This window comes from Momordica charantia (genome assembly GCF_013281855.1).
Source record: "Momordica charantia cultivar OHB3-1 chromosome 4 unlocalized genomic scaffold, Mcharantia_2.0 BLBB01000004.1, whole genome shotgun sequence".
Taxonomy (NCBI): domain Eukaryota; kingdom Viridiplantae; phylum Streptophyta; class Magnoliopsida; order Cucurbitales; family Cucurbitaceae; genus Momordica; species Momordica charantia.
This window is the reverse complement of record NW_028275162.1, coordinates 3,588,676-3,607,824: the sequence shown is the minus strand read 5'-3', so window position 1 is coordinate 3,607,824 and position 19,149 is coordinate 3,588,676. Positions and strand designations below refer to the sequence as shown.

At 34.9% G+C, this 19,149-nt stretch overlaps 2 protein-coding genes across 3 annotated transcripts; both read right to left on the bottom strand.

Annotated features, from left to right (window-relative positions):
* Nucleotides 1-434: 434 nt before the first annotated feature.
* On the bottom strand, nt 435-6,256 carry LOC111007645 (coatomer subunit alpha-1). Of its 2 annotated transcripts, XM_022280069.2 has the most exons (4): nt 6,014-6,256; nt 5,455-5,694; nt 4,096-4,590; nt 435-3,785 (listed from the first exon to the last, which is right to left on the bottom strand). In XM_022280069.2, exons 2-4 carry the CDS (start codon nt 5,660-5,662, stop codon nt 835-837), a joined length of 3,654 nt encoding a protein of 1,217 aa, XP_022135761.1. In that variant the 5' UTR covers nt 5,663-5,694; nt 6,014-6,256; the 3' UTR covers nt 435-834. The 2 variants fall into 2 exon arrangements, with proteins under 2 accessions (XP_022135761.1, XP_087979193.1); XM_088123067.1 differs by lacking the exon at nt 5,455-5,694.
* Nucleotides 6,257-8,987: 2,731 nt separating this feature from the next.
* LOC111007991 (uncharacterized) lies at nt 8,988-15,401 on the bottom strand. The gene is made up of 11 exons (XM_022280553.2): nt 15,274-15,401; nt 14,445-14,533; nt 12,705-12,810; nt 12,146-12,244; nt 11,955-12,020; nt 11,733-11,849; nt 11,326-11,400; nt 10,750-10,852; nt 10,062-10,109; nt 9,610-9,731; nt 8,988-9,498 (listed from the first exon to the last, which is right to left on the bottom strand). Exons 1-11 carry the CDS (start codon nt 15,340-15,342, stop codon nt 9,397-9,399), a joined length of 996 nt encoding a protein of 331 aa, XP_022136245.1. The 5' UTR covers nt 15,343-15,401; the 3' UTR covers nt 8,988-9,396.
* Nucleotides 15,402-19,149: the final 3,748 nt, after the last annotated feature.

Genomic DNA, 19,149 nt, shown 5'->3' with positions numbered 1-19,149 from the left:
CAACCGATTTTAATAAACGAGAAATAAGAAATGAAAATGCTACCAAACATGTTCTAAATGTATCATCTTTCTCTCCCCCGAATCAATGAGACATGGCAAAAATATCTCCAAAGAATAAGCTACTTTGGTTCACAATGTTTCTCCGTGACCAATGAGGTATGTCAACTTCGAGATGCTCTACGCCAAACCCCCCACAAGGTTCTGAGACGGAGCTCAACCCGGGTCTGAGTCGAGACGAATCTCGACTCTCTGAGCGACATCCAATGGAAAAGGGTTGATTGGGAAACAAATGTTCTCACTACCGTTGCAACAAATAATAAACTATAGTACTAAAAAATTGAATTTTCAATTTTTCGTCACAGAAATAAATCGAAACGAGAGAGAACCTTTCCTGCAATACAAAAGTGGAGCTACGTAATAATAAATTCCAGAGGGATGAGAAGTTACATCAAAACATAGATATAACAACAAATACAGAAATGTTACATTTTCCCTCAGATCAAAACCCAATTTCAACATGGAAATAATCAAATTTACGAGACAATTTCTAAATAATCGTATCGTAAACGCCTGCCATATAAAATAATCTAATCGATAAAGGTCTATGAACAACTTAACAAAGAATAGCGGAAGTCAAAATTCATGAATTTCTGGATACCATATTCAACTAAACAGAGGTTGAAAAGAAACAGAATCAGGGGGCAAAGAAGATAGACCAGACCTTGCATTAGAAGTTTACTCCTCTTTGATGCACCATAACTTTCTATTCACCCGCGAGACGGGCGAGTTTAGAGAATGGCTGAAAACAGTCCTGGTCCCGGTCCGGTAGAACAATCATCGAATCTGGGAAGAAGAGCAGAGTAGTCCTGACGCATCTGCCCCAACAGCAGCAAGATCACAAACATTACAAAGCTGTCCTTCCTGGCTCAGCACAAACCGGGTACTGCAGTATGGGCATGATACATCTTTCTGTCCTCGATAAATTGGCACGTACGTGCCCCCACAGATCACAAAGGGGTTTCTGAAATCGTAGTTAAGCTTGGCAGCATCTGTCATATTCCTCTCAGCAGCCTGAAGCACTTGCCTGGCTGCCTTTGCTTGGTTCTCATTGACGGGATTGGTTTCGAGTAGTCGCCTGGCGAAGTTACCTGCAGTAGCAAGGTTCTTAGCCTTAAAGCAGACAGTCATTGCATTCTGCAAGGCAAGTCTTAAATGAGGTAGCTGTAGATTGCAGTGGGTAAAATAGGCTGCAAGTTCCTGTTGGCGTATCGGATCGTCCTTAACTTCTCTCCTCTTGAGCTCCATCTGCAAACCTAATATATATTCTTTGACTATAATAATCAACTCCTTCACCTCATCAACTTCTCTCTTTGACTCCACAACTATTAGTGGTATTGTATGAATAATGCTAAGAAAGAGCTTTAGAGCTTCAGTGAATTTCCCAGAGGTTGTGGCCTTGTAACCAGCTTTCAGCTTCTCTTCCAACTGAGAAAAATTAAAAATGAGTGCAGGGGGTCCTCTAACATTTGGGCTCGCAGACTCGTTCCATCCTCGTTCGACTGCCAGGGTTATCAATGGAGCAGATGAAAATGCACGAAGATGGGTGTGGCTGCCAGCATGAAGGTCGAGAAACATTGATTTCAAAGGCACAAAATTCCTTATTCCAAGTTGTCTGTTCAGCAACCGCATAGCGGTATCAAAATTACCAGCGGCAGCATGCTCGGCAGCAAGAGAAGACCTCTGGATCCAAATCTGGCTGACAGGCATGCCAGGAGTTGGGGCCACAAAAAATGAACGTGCACTGACAGAAGCTTTAGGAGTTTCCGCTTCAGGGGGAAGCTCCAAGTCTTCAAGGTCCCAGCCACCATCTTCTTCATTTTCAGCCACTTCACCATCTTCCAAAATTGCTGTAACGTCCCCATTTGGCAAACCATCAACTTCAACCATGTCCAAATCCTCACCCCAATCACCATCGGCAGTGTCGTCTTCTTCATCGGCAGCACCCCTGGCAACGGTATCTAACCCGCCTTCAAATATGCCTTTCATGACTCTCAGAAGGGGCCAATCACCACCACGCATGACGGGAGAAGGGGGCATCAGGAGAGATGGTACTTTTCCCTCTGGCAAAGCTGGAACATCGTCTCCTAATTCAGCTGCAAGCCGTTCAGCAACATCGTGCAGTCCGTGAACCGATGCTGTGATGTAAGCAAGGGGCAAGTGACCAACATTCTCCAATATCTTAACACGCTCCCGGACATCACCCAAATATAAGGCATTATGAAATTGGCCCATCACGTCATTTTTAACTTCAGCAATTTTAAGCATCTTAGACAACTTTTCAATGTTACCAGTTATGAGATAAAGAAAAGACAGTCTCTCAAAGTTCTTTGTCTTCTGATAGGCATATTCAACAATGCCAGCATTACCTTGACGAAGAGCCTCAACACCCAATCTATACCAGTGATCTTTCTCATCAAGGGCAGTTGCTGATGCAACTGCAATTTGAATGCTCCCACTCTCAAGAGCCAAATTAAACCGAGTTCTCTCATCTTTCACAAAATGAAGAGCAACTTCAGGGAAACCCTTCTGTTGCAAATAACTAATCATTGCTTGCCCACAAAGCTGAGAGTTCTTAATCATGCTCATTACATGGTCAAATTTCTTCTTCAGAAGGTTCAACTTGAAAATATACTCTGTTGCATCAATAACTATAGTTCTATTTTTCCCATCCCGATCCAAGCAGAAGATAGTATTTCCAGAAACCTTTGTGATGTATATTGTGACATCTAGGGTTCTGATTATCCCACTATCTCCATTGGGCAGACAATATTTGATGTGATTTAAAGTTGTATAAATGAAAACACCGTTATCATCCCATGCACCACTTTTTACACGGATCGTCTCATGAAGCGTGCACTGATGCACAAGCTTCTTGCTAGCAATGATAATCACATGTTTGCTAAGCAATGCAACACTCTCCATATCATTGGACCAGACAACATACTTCATAAACGGGGTTTGTAAGTCACCGAGAACAAGTCTTTGCTGGAGATCAAATAAAACCACTCTATCCTCGGCTCTACATAATAAGTTACCTGTTCCTGCATAGAATATTGCATCTGCAGCAATAGGGAGGATACTCTTTTTAACGACTTCATTCTTGATATTCTTGATCAATACTTGATTGTTACTTTTATCTAACACTGCAAACCTGTTACGAGCCACAAAGACTGCCGATCCTCCAACACCTCTCTTTGCATCTTGTAGTACACCATCACCTCTACCATTGCTTTCCTTGGGTATGGAATATAATTCATATGATCCACCCTCCAGATCTGAGCAAATAAGAACAGCATTTTCGGTAGGACTATACGATATAGTCCTTGGGCTCTGATTCAAGCTAGTGGATCCAGGACGTCGAATTGGAATTACTTGAGTATCTCTTTGAGTTGAAAACTCATAGAACCGCAAAAACCGATCCTTGGTATACAAAAGAGCATCCCCACTAATAACAAAGGCAGGTCGTTCTCTCTCCAACTTAAAAACAATCATGCCACTGTCATGACCAGCAGCCAATAGGTTCATCTCAGGATGAGCAGCAAGAATCCAGAACCGGTCGTGCTCACGACGAAATGTCTGGACACCAGTACGCTTTGTAACATCCCACACACGGATGCTCTTGTCCTCCGAATTGGATATGATTAAATCCTGTTTAGCATGGAACATAACACTTGAAACATTATTCATGTGACCCCTCAATGTGTCCACTTCCCAAGCCTTTGTGTCTGGAAAAATTAAACAATCAGCATTTAACAATTTTTAATATCAAAATAATGGCACAAAAAAGAAAAGGAGCCAGCTTGTTTAGCCTTTATCCTCCTTAATGTATGTACTTAGTTTTGCATAAGAATATGAAGAAAAACAAATGAAACCTTGACTAGATAGATACAGTTAAAACGCTTCTTATTATTTGCTCAAAGAAAACTATTCAGTTGACTTGTCTAGGATTCATAAAAGAATTTTCTTACTATCCAAGAGAATATTCAAACAGAAAGAACAGTAAATGCATGAAAGCTAAAATTTTAAGTAGTTTACCATTCATTCGCCACAATTTCACTTGCCGGTCATCAGCTCCTGAGACAATCAAAGGCAGAGTTGGATGGAAAGAAGCCCAGTTGACCCCACGGTCATGACCTTCCAATACATATTTAACCACAGCATCAACACCTCCAAAAAGATCTGTATTCATCTGACTCAACCGCAAAATGTCATCTGCAGGGGACACTGTCTTCTTTCTCAAGGCACCAATGTCCCAAACACGAACAGTCTGATCTAGGGAGGCAGACACAACAAGATCATCTTTAGGGTGGAATGAAGCACACATAACATAATGATTGTGGCCGGTCAACACAGAAATGCAAGTACGAGACTGCCAGTTCCATATACGAATCGTTTGGTCATCACTGGCACTCACAATCCATGGATACTCATGGTGAAATTGCACAGTGCGGATATAATCAAGGTGCCCAAGAAGAGTAAACAGGCATCGGTGTGTCTTATAGTTCCAGACTTTAATTTTGTAATCATCCCCTGAAAGAGAGAGCTTTTTCAACTTATGGCAAATTCCATTCTCACAAGAAGAGATATTGCTATTAGCGTAATTCATAGTTACTATATTGCAGAAGTGCCACGATATAATGAAACTAAGGATAAAAATCAAAACATAATGAAACAATTGAACCAAATTCTAGGACATTGGCCATTACGCAAATGCTTAATCATGCTTGTGCTACAACTCAAAGAAAAATAAAACAAAAACATTATTGCGTTAGCATCTCAAATACTGAACCAATTATGCTATGACTCAAACACACACGCACCATAACCCAGTAAAAATTTCAAATACTCACTTATCTCTCCCCACAACCCTGTAAGATACGATTTAATGGAAAAGATTACCATGTTTTTTCCCCTAAAATATCATTAATATTATATGCACTGCTCACAGCCAAGGAAGATGTTATGTTGGGAAAAGGGCAGCTTCAGAATAGATCTCTTAACATCTGACACATGAAGGTAATCCTTAATTGGCAAATACTACTCTGGCATTGACAAATTCAGACCGTCAAATTGGTTATGTATGAGCTTCAATTCTCTTGCATCTGCAAACATTAAGCTAGGATCCGCATTTTCTGGTATCACTGAGCACATTACTGAACCCCTAGAAAGAACACACTGGGATCTACCAAAATGCAATGCAATAACGACCAACTGAGACACGACCAAAATTTTCTATTAAACAACACTAGATCCAGGTGAAATTTAGAGAATCTCATCTCCTCAAGGGACAGTGGGATTATACGATATTCATTATATTATCAAAGGCCCAAGAGTCCTTGAGAAACTCAATAAAAAAATGAAATGAATGGAGATTCGGAAACAACAAATATGTACCTCCGGAAACAAACAAAGGCTGAGATTTATGAAAATGAACACCACGAACAGGCCCATCGTGTTCGTCAAATCTATCAATAAGAGTGCCCATCCGGTAGTCCCATAGCTGGATCACACCACTGTGAAGACTCGCAAGGATCCAAGGCCTCTTACTATGGAAACTCAGCCCCTTCACTCTATTACTCTTCGTCTCGAACTTCGTCAGCATCTTGTCCGATCACAAAAACACACCAAACCTCTCTACAAAACAATTCCCCGAAAATCATCAACAAAACTACAAATCCAAACACCTCCACCCTCCAGATGGGCCGAATCAAACTTTCCCATTTCATCAAAAATCGCTTAAACAATTAAGTAACACTCAATGCAAATTACACTAAACAAAAAAGCTCAAGTCGAGGGGAGGTCCAGCATTTCCCCGTAAAATTCACGACCCATTCCATAAAAACCCGAAGCAAAATCATTCCCAAAACAAGCGACGGCAAGAGATGTAAGGATCTACAGCAACAAAAGAAAAAACAGCAAACAGAAATCCCCACATTGAGACCAAGAGCGTTACCTCAGATCTGACGAGTATGGAGGGGGATCCAGCAAACTGAAGATTGCAGCCGATCACCGGCAGCACATATTACGGAAACGGAGGGATAGAGAGAGAGATCGAGGCCGGAAAGGAGAAGAGAAAATGGGAAGAAAAGGGCTGAGAGATCTCTCACTCGGATGGATGATGGATCTGCTTCGGTTTGATCTCTCCAAGTAAAATTGAGAGGAAGAAGAAAGTGCAAACGAGACAGGATTTTGCTAATTTAAGAGGGTCAGAATTTCAATTTCATAATTTTCAGAGGATGAAATTTTCATTTTATTAAATTTACGTGATTTTTATTATTATTATTATTAATTTTTACTTCGCGGAATTGGGTGTTGCGTTACTGTTCTTCAAAATTATAATTCATTGCGTTATGTTTATGCATGGCTTCAATCTAAAGCAAAGCCTTAACCGAAGGTGGTTTAGCAACGAAATGGTTTGATTTTTTTTTTTTTCATTTTTTAAGCTTCATCTTGAGAAGTTCAAGGTTATACCTGTTTATTTAGTTCCGTAATTAAATATTATTTTGATACTGCACTTTCGATTTTGGTTCATTTTGATTTTTTGTATTTTCAAAATCAAATGTCTATTTTAGTTTTTATATTTTTGATTTTTTGGTTAGGTAAGAGTCTTTGGTCATATACTTTTAAAAAGTGATTATTTTAATTTTAATTTTTATCTTATTTCTTTTGGTCACAATTTTAGCATCATGATACTTCATTCTTTTTTTTAATGTAGTCATAAATTTATATTACTGAGTTTCCACTTTGACTAAATTTTTATGTAAAAATTTGTAAATATAAATTAAATTAATTACTTTTTAAAAGTACAGTTTGAAATAAATATTATACACCTTGAACAACTCACATTAAAAAGGTTGAATTCAAAATTTCATCCTTAAAAAAATGTCTCCCTGCTTATATGAGATAGGGATTAAAATTATTAAATATGTTGTAAAAGTGTACTTGTAAAAACTTTAGGTACTCGTAAAAAATTGCTTACAATATAAAAAGGTTGTTTGTATATCAAAATTTCTCTCGATTAAATATCAACACCTTAGAACGGCAAGCAGCCAAAGCGAGCATAGCTTAGCGGTAATTGGTATAGACCTCCAACCAAGAGGTTATGAGTTCGAATCCCCTCCCCAACATGTTGTACACAAAAATGAAAAAAAAAATCTTTAGAACACCAAGTTGGCATGAGTTTAGAACTTAGAAAGTAATAAATTTTCCCTAAATTTAGACAGTTACGTAATCCTTAAATGATAGACATAGTGTGATATGTAAATGTTAAATCAGACTGACAAGAAAGACTTATTAGACAAAAAAGAAATAATAATAAAACCCAATTCAAGACTTATTAGACAAAAAAATAATAATAATAAAACCCAATTCAGCGATAATTTATGTATTTTCAAGTTAATGTTTATTTATGTGATGAAAAATTACTCCAACAACTTAAAAAAGTTATTTTTAAAAATTGTAGTATGATAAATAATATATTGAATGAAATAAATTAAAATATATTTATATGGTGAGTAAAAAAAACAATTTTAAAATTCATAATAAATTCGAGTTGATTCAGTTGAACTTAAATTTATTTTAGGTGGATCATTGAACCAACCAATAGAATTTTCATTTATTTAAAACAAACCTAATCCAAATTATATGAATCGGATTGAATTGATTAGATTAGAACTTTTTTCGCTTCATCCATGAGACATTTAAAACTTCAGTTTTAGAGGACCCTTTCTACATTACTATAGGATATATGCGTTTATATCTTGTATACAACTATAAGATATATACACATATAAGATATATACACATATACAATATATATCTATATATACGAATATAATCGGGAATACTAAGAATATGAGACATTTAGAACTTCAATTTTCTATACACATAAACAAAATATATCCCCATATATACCAATCTTAACGGAAGACTAATAATTACAAATGATATGGAGGACCATTTCTACCGAACTATATATATGTATACACATATAAGATATATTCACATATACAATATATACCTATATATACGAATATAATCAGGAATACTAAGACTGTGAGACGTTTAGAACTTCCATTTTCTGTACACATACATAAAATATATCTCCATATATATCAATCTTAACTGAAGACTAATAAGTATCAATGGTAAAAACAGAAGATGAGGAGACGAGGAACGCGCTGAACGGCGTCGGAAACGTTTAAAGACATCGACGGAAAGTTTATTCGGCGACGAAAATTGAAGGAATAAATACATCGTTGACGGAAGCACGCTGCACGACATCGGAAACGTGGAACGAGGTCAATGGAAAGTCTATTCGGCGACGGAAAGAAGAAGATCTCGATGGAAAGAAGAAGGAAAAAATCGATAGTTGATGGAAGCTTTGAAGAAGTACACAGATGGTATGCACTTCAATGTTGTCGACGTTGATGAAGGTATGCACGAAAAAAAGGAAGACGCCGGAGGAAAAAAAAATCAAGGTTGGAGAAGGAAGCACACAAATTTGGAAGTTCTTAATTGGTGAGAGAATAAAATCTTTTTTGAGTGAGAGATTTGAGGAATTTAGGTTGAATAATTGAACGGGGCCCACAATAATTAAATGAATATAATAACAAATTAAGGATTCAAATCTTTTAAATTTTAAAATTATAATAAAATAAAAAGCAATAAATAAGGGTAGAAACGGTATTAGAATAAAATCCTACATGAAAAAATCTAAAAATGTAAATTTAGAAAACTAAAGACATTTATGAAATTAAGAATTAAAAATAGCCCTCCCAAGATATTATCTCATTTTAAAATTACACACAAATGTTTGAAAGACGTTTTAAAAGTACACACAAATGTTTGAAAGTACATGAATCAAAATGAACGTAAAGTTGAGTAACTAAAATAGTAGTTAAACCTAAGGTAGTTGACATCCAAGAGTCTAGAAATCGAGATATAACATCCTTAAATAATTATTTCCTTCTACACATATATCTCGAGGATACCTAAAAATATTTAAATAGAAATGTACTCTTCAAAATATGTAACCTTACAACCCACATAGTCGTGGTAGGAGGGTAGGAGGGAAGATTCATTTCTTGTTTATGATATGGAAAAACTATTAGAAAGTTAGTTGAGTATCTTCCATTTTATAACAACATAATAACAACATAAATGAAAGTAATAGGCTATAAAAATTAACGACAAAGAATGAGGACAAGAACAACACAATGATCGTACCTTTTTGAGTGCTGCAGCTTGCATGATTCATTTTAATTGTTCAGGTTTAGAGTGTAGATGGAGAACTTTCATGGTTGCTTTTGTTACAACAGCAAACTCGAACTCGAGCTACTGCGTCTTGCCCTGAAGCAACTGGACTATCTCGTCTGATCTTGATTGGATTCCTTTTAGATACTCGGTGAGAATGCGCTGCTGGTAAGATCCTCCCTCCTGAAAGAGGACATGGAGAAAGATGACGGGTGTAAAAAGCATGAACGATATAATTGAAATATAAATCAAACAAAAAAGAAACAGAGAACAAAAGACCGAAATCTGCCTTACTGTTCGTATTAGAGTCCGCTCGATTCGTTTCTTAATGACGCCATCCAGTTCATCTGGTAAAACGTCACCATTCCCGATCGTCATTCCATTAATCAAAAGCTTGTTCCACTCTTCTTCAGGAGCTGCAAGACATCATGTTTCTATTGGTTAGATAGGTATGCTGGAGATGATGGAAGGTTGGAGGCAGAATATCTGATGAGTGATAGACAAACAAACAACTCCATAGAAAGGTTAACGTTAATCTGTTCCCCTTGCAAAATTGATCAACTCCAACAACTGTACAATACAACTCAACTAATACAAGCAAAAGCTACTCTTTTTCCTTTTTAATAACTAGGAGTTGAGCATAATTGACGAGTCTTAAAGATAATGGTTGGTGTAAACGTAGTGAGAAGATCAAAATAAGGCATTTCAATGTTAACCTCAAAATGTATATGCAAGATACTACACACCTTTGATTATGGTTTCTAAAAACAGTTCGGCTTTCAAGACTTCCTCTCCTGCAAATAGAAATCGGATTATTTCAATACCAAAGCAATATATAAATGATGAAAGTAGAATATTTAAAAGCAGAGGTACTTAGCACTCACCAGATTTAGTATTCACTGAGCATTAAATTAAGGATTGGTATCTCCCAAGACATTTCATAGCTCAAAGGTTAAAAACCGGAGGGATATTTACAAGTAGTTTAACTTGGGTTGTAACTGCTAACCGGTTGGTTGAACCCATGGGTTTTTACATGCCTAAACATTGGTGTTATAATTAACACTTCAATAAACTCTACTTCGCACTGCTTTTAGTTTCCTAACTACTCTATTCTTTTCTGGGGCTTCTCTCCCCTCCTTTCGTAAATTTCATACATCAATGAAATGTTTATCAAAAAAAAAAAGAAAAAGAAAAAGAAAAAGACTAACCTATTCTTTTTTGAAGTTATACATTCTTCTAACATTATAGATATGCATTCTTCTTGCATTATAGATGACCAAGTATCAGTGACAACACTTTCCATAAGACTGCATGTGTTCAATGACAAGCTCAGAACGTCACATACAAACTCGTTCCCTGGGCAGGTTATTTCTTGATCATACTGAAGTAATTGGGGTACAGTGGTAAATAACATGTCTCCATGGAAAAGGTTACCTTTCTTTGCATAACTTCTCTTAGAAAGAACTCTCGATGCATAGAGTTGCAAAACCTTTTGTAACATAGCCTCTAGCCCTGGCTTGTCTCCATCTTCTTTTGCCTGAACCAAATGAACAAGATCAACCATTCAAGGCATCATAGAACAAATGCTCATAAAAACTAAACATAAGGTGAAGAATTAAAATAAAGCGAATAAATCCATCTATAGTTCTTTATTAAAAGGAAAAGAAAAAACAAAACAAAAGAAAAGTCCATCTGTAGTTGGACGTGGCCTCAAATTATATGTAATCACAAGTCTTTTGCACGGAATAATTAGCATAAATAGAAGCCAATGTCTGAAATGACATAGGATGCGATCCCATCTATATAATCATAAACAATGTTTCTGTACTGGTATGATGGTTGCGCATCTGAAATGAAATAAACATACAAGTACCAGAACAATAGGTTTCCAAGACCAGATGCATTCGATTTTAAATGCCAGCTTAGTGAAGGCTATGATGCGTTCAGGCACACTAATCTTATCTCATAAATTTCATAAAGATGAGAATCAAAACAATGTAAAAAACTTACTTGGCGTAGTTGTGCACTAACTTCAGCGAGGAAACCTTCATCTAGTTGCCCTTCTTGCTCCCGATGGATTATTTCCTAATCATCAAATACACTATAAGAAAATTTGATCAAACTAAATCTGATATAACAATCAAGACAAATTTTCCAAAAGGACATGATTTTAATAGCTTACTTTACGACAACTAAATCTCAATAGGAAGAAAATAAAAAAGAATCCTCAAAGGTATATAATATTATTGGCACTGTTTATTTTGATGTAGGCAAAACTGGATGGCGCAAGATACAGACCAATGTCCATAGGCTATTCACAAGGAGCTCCATATTCAACCCTTCCACAGTTAGCAAGTATATACAAGCTTAATCAAGGTCATGAGATAAGGACACACCGTACCAAATATTAGACATACCTTTTCCATTAGCTTAAGAGCCTCAGGATCCCTGGGGGGCCAAGTTATCTCTTCCACTTCGTCAACTACAGGTTTTAGAATCTCCTTGAGAATATCAGTAGCTGATTCTATTTTTTCCTGTAGAATTGACATTACAAGAAAATAATAAACATGATGACTCGAGCAATCTAATACTATTCTTTAATGTGTGTGTAAGAGAGAGAGAGAGAGAGAGAGAGGCACCTTAGTTTTGTGAACAAGGTGATCCACTATACTCATTACTGAGACAGCCAATTCCTCGTAATCTCTCTGAGAGAGAGAAAAAAAAAAGAACAAAATATTGCTTACAAAAGCATGGACTAGTGAGAGTTCAAACAAAAGAAATAATGCCTAGTAATTATATTTAAAAAATTGAGTAAAAACTGAAACCATGCTTTATCATCCTCTGATTTGCATGTATCAGTTCTTGCTGCTAATCGAATCCAGAAACCCTCATTGAAAGCAAGGACATTTTGAAGGACAAGTTTCTGAAGCTGTCCACACACACAAACAGAGTAAATAGTTAGCATTAAATCCTCGTACACTTGAAAAGAACTGGTGAGAGTTGAAAACAATTTAGAACTTTACAATGCGAGACACCATTATTAGGATGCCTCATGTCCACAAACAAACTCATTTAAAAATATTGTCATATCATAAGCTGAATTCTAAATCTCATATGGTGGTCCATAGGAAAAGGTCAACCAATTATACAGATAATCTAATTCATACACGGTCTAACTGGATTATAAACTGTCATGTTGCAACCAGGCCAATTATGAAAATGATGCTTATTTCTATAGCTCACTAAAAAGGAAGAGTGATATGGGAAAAAAAATGAGATATATAAGAAAAGAACTTTAGAATAACGACGATCACAAATCAATAAATAGTAAACAGTAAGGAATTTAGATTTTAAACCTTCCACAATAGACAGCAAGGAATTTCACTTACCTCATGTGAACTTGCATTCCGTAAGGCATCTATGAGCCTATCTACTTCTACAGTCTTCTTGAATGCTTCCTCAGCATCTTGATTGACTGCATATATTAAAGTTCTCCTGTATTAGATCCAAACATGCAAATTTACTTCCGATGGTTCCATCAGTTGGAAGCAAGAATGGAAGATGATCAGTTTTAAGATAAACTATATGTTTTAGATATTACTGTGTAGGCTATCAATTGCCCCTTCTTTCTCATTTGACTTCCCCTGGAGATCTAAGATTGCTAGGGCTAGTGTGGAGTCTTCGCAGCAAGAAACGATCATCTCTTTTAAAAGTTACATTTTACTTTTCCAAGTAAAAGGAATAAGGCCTTTGAAGAAAATATGAGCGAGTAATCCCCTCACAAACTAGAGAACTGAGGAAAACCTCATATGGGCCCTAGTGTACAGCTAGCCCATTCGCCCCCTCCAAGAATTCTGAATGAAGATAGGTTAGCTAATACTAGATTACTATTTTGATATCCTAGCTTTGAAACATAGCAACCTCACCAGTCATTACTGAAACTATTTTTTCCTTTGTCTATTTCTTGAGGATATTACCTAAGCTATTCTGGTCAATATCCTGTAGGAGAAAAAAAAAAATCCACCGTGAAAATCTCAAGCAGATTTCAGTGAGAATTCAATAGATCAGGCACTATACTGGTAACCAATATGGGATGAAGGAAAGGATGCACTTGCCTTACCACTTTTCTACCATTTATGACATGTAACAAAGATCCTCCACGGAAAGTAAACCAATATTAATTCCTAACCACCTTTATACTTCCTCAGACTCTGACATGTTGTGTTAAATGTTGTTCTAAACAACGCCCATATTTAACATAATGGCATATAAATGATCCGTACCCACATGTCTAACAAAAGATTTGTTATTCTGCCTCATTTTGCAGCAAAGAAGAACTTTATCAGATTGGATGGAGTTGAGCGTATATTCAGGGCGAATGCTACTCAAATATCTAGCGAGTCTTCATCCAATCATCATGGAAATATTGTCCAGTGACTTCCATTATCTTCTTCCATTTGACCCCAAAGACGTATAATCTTCTATACTCTCGGTCTCCATCTTTTGCTAAATGTTCATTCCATCTTCTGGCCCTTAGATGCTACCTTATCATAGGATTTCGTACAGGAGGCAATCAAGGAATTGAAAAAATCCCCAACACTCAACAAAAATCTAACTTGTCACTACTGGACGTTGTCCCTGTAAAATAACCCCTTTGGTAGTTTCTAAACGCAGGTTGAACAATGGATTCCCCATGCCCAGTCTTCCTAAAAAACTTCACATCAGAGGATTTAACATTAATCAGGCAGCGTATCAGCAAAACGCTCCCCCTTTCATATGTAAACAATTTCCTCCTGGTAGTTTTCCTATATTAGCCTAATACCTTTTTCTTTATCACACACCTCTGAACTGAGAATAGCTTTTCCGCCATGGAGAAACTCAAAGGATTAATTAGAAGAGGAATATAGAATTAGTAAAAACAAACGTAGAGGAATCTGAGAGGAAGATAGAGAAAGCAAAGCCATTAGTTAACTTTCTCAGACTCAAATACAGAACGAGGTCGTTACAAGTAAAAATTAGAAAGCGTGTGTAAAGAATAAAAATGCAATTCCAAAAACTAAAGAGAACCAACAAGCGTGCTTCACTACAATTACAACTACCAGTAAAAACTTTGGCCTCAGACCTATTACCTCCTTTTGACGTTCATAGAAGTTAATGGAAACGCTTTGAGATTCCATATCCTGAAAACTTCAACGTTCCATTTCTGAAAATCTGAAATCTAAAACAAGGGATGATGGAAAACAATAATAATACAACGTCAATTAAAGAATTCATGCCTATAATAACTCGTTCAATTATGTGATTTCTGAAAATCTGAAATCTAAAACAAGGGATGATGGAAAACAATAATAATACAACGCCAATTAAAGATTTCATGCCTATAATAACTGGTTCAATTATTTGCCCACACACACACACGTAGAGAGAGGGGGAATATTAGAAATAGGTTCACAATCAACTAGCCAATCACGATTATGTACACAAACATAATCTTATTTTTCCATGCTTGGAAAGAGGACTGATTTTTATATTAGAACGAAAACAAACGCAAAGTTCAGTTCACCTTTGTAGATTCAGCATATTCAACAATATTCATACCAGTTAACTCAAAATTGCTAACCTCGTTTCTCGGCAATCAATCAAATAAGAAGAAAAAAATTCCAGGAACCAAAACACTAAAAAAAAAAACGAGTAGAATCCTCAATATAAAACCAACGCACAACTCAATTCATCAATGTATACTAAGACATTAAACGGTCTTCACACCAGTTAACTCAAAATTGCCTAACCGATGCAAAAACTAGGTCATCTCGGTCATCTCGGCAACAAAAGAAGTAAAAGAAAACAGAAAACGAGGAATTAAAAGATCAAAAACCGAGCAGAATTCTGGATAAATTGTATACGCAAATGATAGAGAACAAGAGAGAGAGAGAGAGAGAGAGAGAGAGAGAGAGATACCAGGCGATGAGAAGACGAAGCAGAAGAGAGGCGAGCGAATGGAGGAGGAGAGGCCACGAAGGACGCCATTGAAGTGGAAGCAGAGCAGTGTACCGAGTGTGGCGGGAGAAACGGCTAAGAACCGCTCGTTCAAGTCTACCCAAATCCTGAGCTACTGACACCATGGGCCTGACATCACTCTAGGCCCAGCCCAGCGGCCCATCTTCTCCTTATTTTATTGCGCTCGAATATTAGCACAAGAATTTTTTTTATTCGTTTAAATCCTATTTAATAAACTCAATTATAAATTAATTATTTTGGGTACGTTTGGTAAACAATTCAGATTCTCTTTTTTCGAATTCTGTAATCCAGTCTGTGAAAATTTTGAAAAATAATATTTTTATGTTTTTAGTGTTTTCCGATTTAAAATTTTGAACTTTAAGAGGAAGAATCCGATTAAAAAATATAAATTTTTTTATAAATATATAATTTTGCATGTTTATAATGCTAGAGCAGCAGGTATAGTAAGCAAAATAATACAATGTGGGAGGATTTGGTCAAGGAGATGCGAAAATAATCCCAAATGAATTTCTAAATCTGCGGAAAGCTTGTGTGGTATTTCTATTATTAATAATATTAGTACACTATTTAGTTTATGTATTTTTTTAGTACAATACGTAGGGTGGGAGATTAAACTCACAATCTGATATATGTCAATTATACTTGCTTTAACATTTAGTTAATGTATTTGTAATTATATAGAAATAAGAAAAATGTATTGCAGTAATTGTTATATATATCACTCCTATTACAATTCCATAAAATCTCTAATAAACACAATATTAAATAAAAAAACATTTTTTATTATGATTGATTTTTTCCTCTGATTTCCATAAGTAAACGAATGCATTGAAGATTTAAATCTCGATTTTTCTATTTATAATAAATAATGATGTGACATTCAAAATCTCAATTAAAACAAATTGAACAAATCATAAATAGGTAAAACAAATACATTAATTTAAAATAATTTAGTGCATAAGACACGTATTATTTTATTTTTGTATTTGTTTTTTTTGAGGTGGAAGATTCAATCTCTACTTGTTGTACTACAAAAAGGTAGATAAAATACCAAAATTTAAATGCTATCTCAGGCTAGATCCATTCTTCGGTACCTTGACCAAAATGTAATTCAATTAATAATTTTTTAACACGTGGAATATGGTTGACCAACAAATCTTGATCGACCAAATTAAGAAAGACTGATTTGTAACACTTTAATATCGCACATAAATAAAATAGGATGCTAGATCAATATTATTACAAATTCATATATATAGATCTAAAACAAACACAATAATTTTTTATTTTCGAACATTTTTCTATGATAAATATCTTATTAGGGTTGATGAGTTGTCACTTCATAACAAGCATCCTCCCATGTGAGGAAAATCATTGGGAAAGAGCAAGCATAGTTGTAATTTGTAAGTGACATTATATTATTATTCCTTTCTTAATTATCTCTTCAAAATATATTTTGCACTTCTCTCTACGTGTGTGAAGATTATTCAAATGTTGCGCTTGAAAAGGTGAAGTTTGTCCTTTAGCTCTCAAAATTGACTGTTTAATATTCAAAATCCAATTTATGTTTTTTCTTTGTGTTATGTTCTATGAGATGAGAGGGTCGAGCATTGGGCATGACAATTTAACTATAATCTTGTAAAACTCTCTTTTTTATTTTTTATTTTATTAATTTAAGAGATTCATATTCATATAAGAAGTGATTTTGATGGTTGGAAATTTAAATGGTTATTTCTTATTTATATCTCGCCATACGAGTCTTTTACATTTCTGTTTAAAAGGAAAAAAAATAGTCTACCATATTAGATTGTCTTGTCACTAAAGTTTGAGCTAGTTCTTCTAATTTTATACTATTTACTAGGATTTTTGTTGACTAGTAGGCCAACTCACGATGTTTTAAATTCAAATATTATTTTATGAGTCAAATTTTTATTAATTCAAAATTTGTATTTTTACATATCAAACACAAACTTTTTAATCATAAAGTTTCAAATATATTTTATTTTGGTCTCTAAAATTTTAAAATATAATTTATTTTAGCGTTGTGAATATTTTAAAATCAATGATTTTGGTCATTCAAATTTCAACCTACCTATTTGAATTATTGTGATTTTTAAAAAAAATGATCATTTTTCTTTTTTACTGTTATTTTGTCACTTAATACTTCCTTACCCCATCTATACTTCACATGACTTATGAAGTCTTAAAACATGTCCATGTCACATCTATAGGGATCCCTTAGTTTTTGTTTAGTAAACACGAAGTGAAAATATCTAAACATACGACCTCATTTCTACGTTTTTAATTTACCAATTTTCCATATATTTTTCCTCCGGCTTTGAATACACAATTATTAAAAAAAAAAAAAAACCCAATACAACAAATGGGAGGTAAATAGGTCGAATTCGAACTTCTAACCTCAAACAAAGGAGTAGATACTAATTATCGCTAAGTTATGTCTATTTTATTTGTGACAATCACATAGACTTTTAGACAATAAATTTAAAAATAATTTTGGAATAATTATTACACCGTTTTTTAGCATTATATTTTTTCACTACACTACAAAGAGATTAACCGTCCGTATGTACTTGAATTTATAAATATTAAAAAAATTGTATTTTTTTTTCCTAGCTAGGAAAAGTCAAATTTGACTTGTCACATTATTGACCATTTCTTTAGGTTGAACTTCATTATTAAACACGACATGCTATTTGAGATGGGTCCAAATATAATTTGTCATGCATGTCACAATCAAATATGTGGATAAAATTAGCTTGATCTCGAATTTATCTAAGATGTGGATGAAATTTCGTTTGATGGATATTTTTGGAAAATTAAGAAACTTATAAATATTACTTTAATAAATTTTTTTTATTTTTATATAAGTTATAAATTTCATTTTTAGTATATTATATTTATATTTGTGAATCTTTTATGCTTTTTATAATCTATTGATATTTTTGGTGGGTTGAAACTATCATTTATCCTATTATATATGGAGGTTGAACCCTTCAATTTATAGAAATGTTAATTCTATAACGTAGCTGAGGTATTTTTATTCATTAATATTTTCGCTTTAATTGTAAAATGACTAAAATGGTATATTAAATTATTATTATTTTCTTAAGAATAGAACATCAAATACATTATTTTAAATGTAGAGATCTCAATTTCAAGAAAATTTCTAAATAAATGTGGAGAAAATTTCTAAATAAATGTGTTCAAATGTTTACGTGGCTGCATATTTATAAAACATTTATAAAAATTTTAAAAAAATCAGTAAAATATATATTTAGCCGAAAATTTTATATTATATATAACAAAAATATCTTATAAATAGTTGACACGACACACAACCCATCGGAGCCATATTAGCATTGATCGATTTAATAATATTTGCATGCAATATATATATAAACTTGACGTGACACGTGTGTGACTTCTATAATTTGCAATTAAATAAAATTACAATAATAATTATTATGTTATTAGGTGAATCCAAGACGCCACACATCGTAACTCTACCCAGCCATATGGATCGGGTTATCAAGGATTAGGCAAAGGTTGAGAGCACTAGGCCGATCTCATGCGCCCTAATTCAGGACGTTGAGCATGCTTAGGTGGTTCATACAAGGGACAATCTGTAGGTAGGATGCTGACACTCTCTATCCAAATTGTGGTATGCACTCGACATTGTCGCGCCCCTCTATTATCGTACACAGGGGAAGGAGAATGTTGCAGATCTCTACGACCCCGAGGCACTGCCTATCGCCTTTTGTGTCTACCTCACACCTTCTAAAGTCACTCTATATA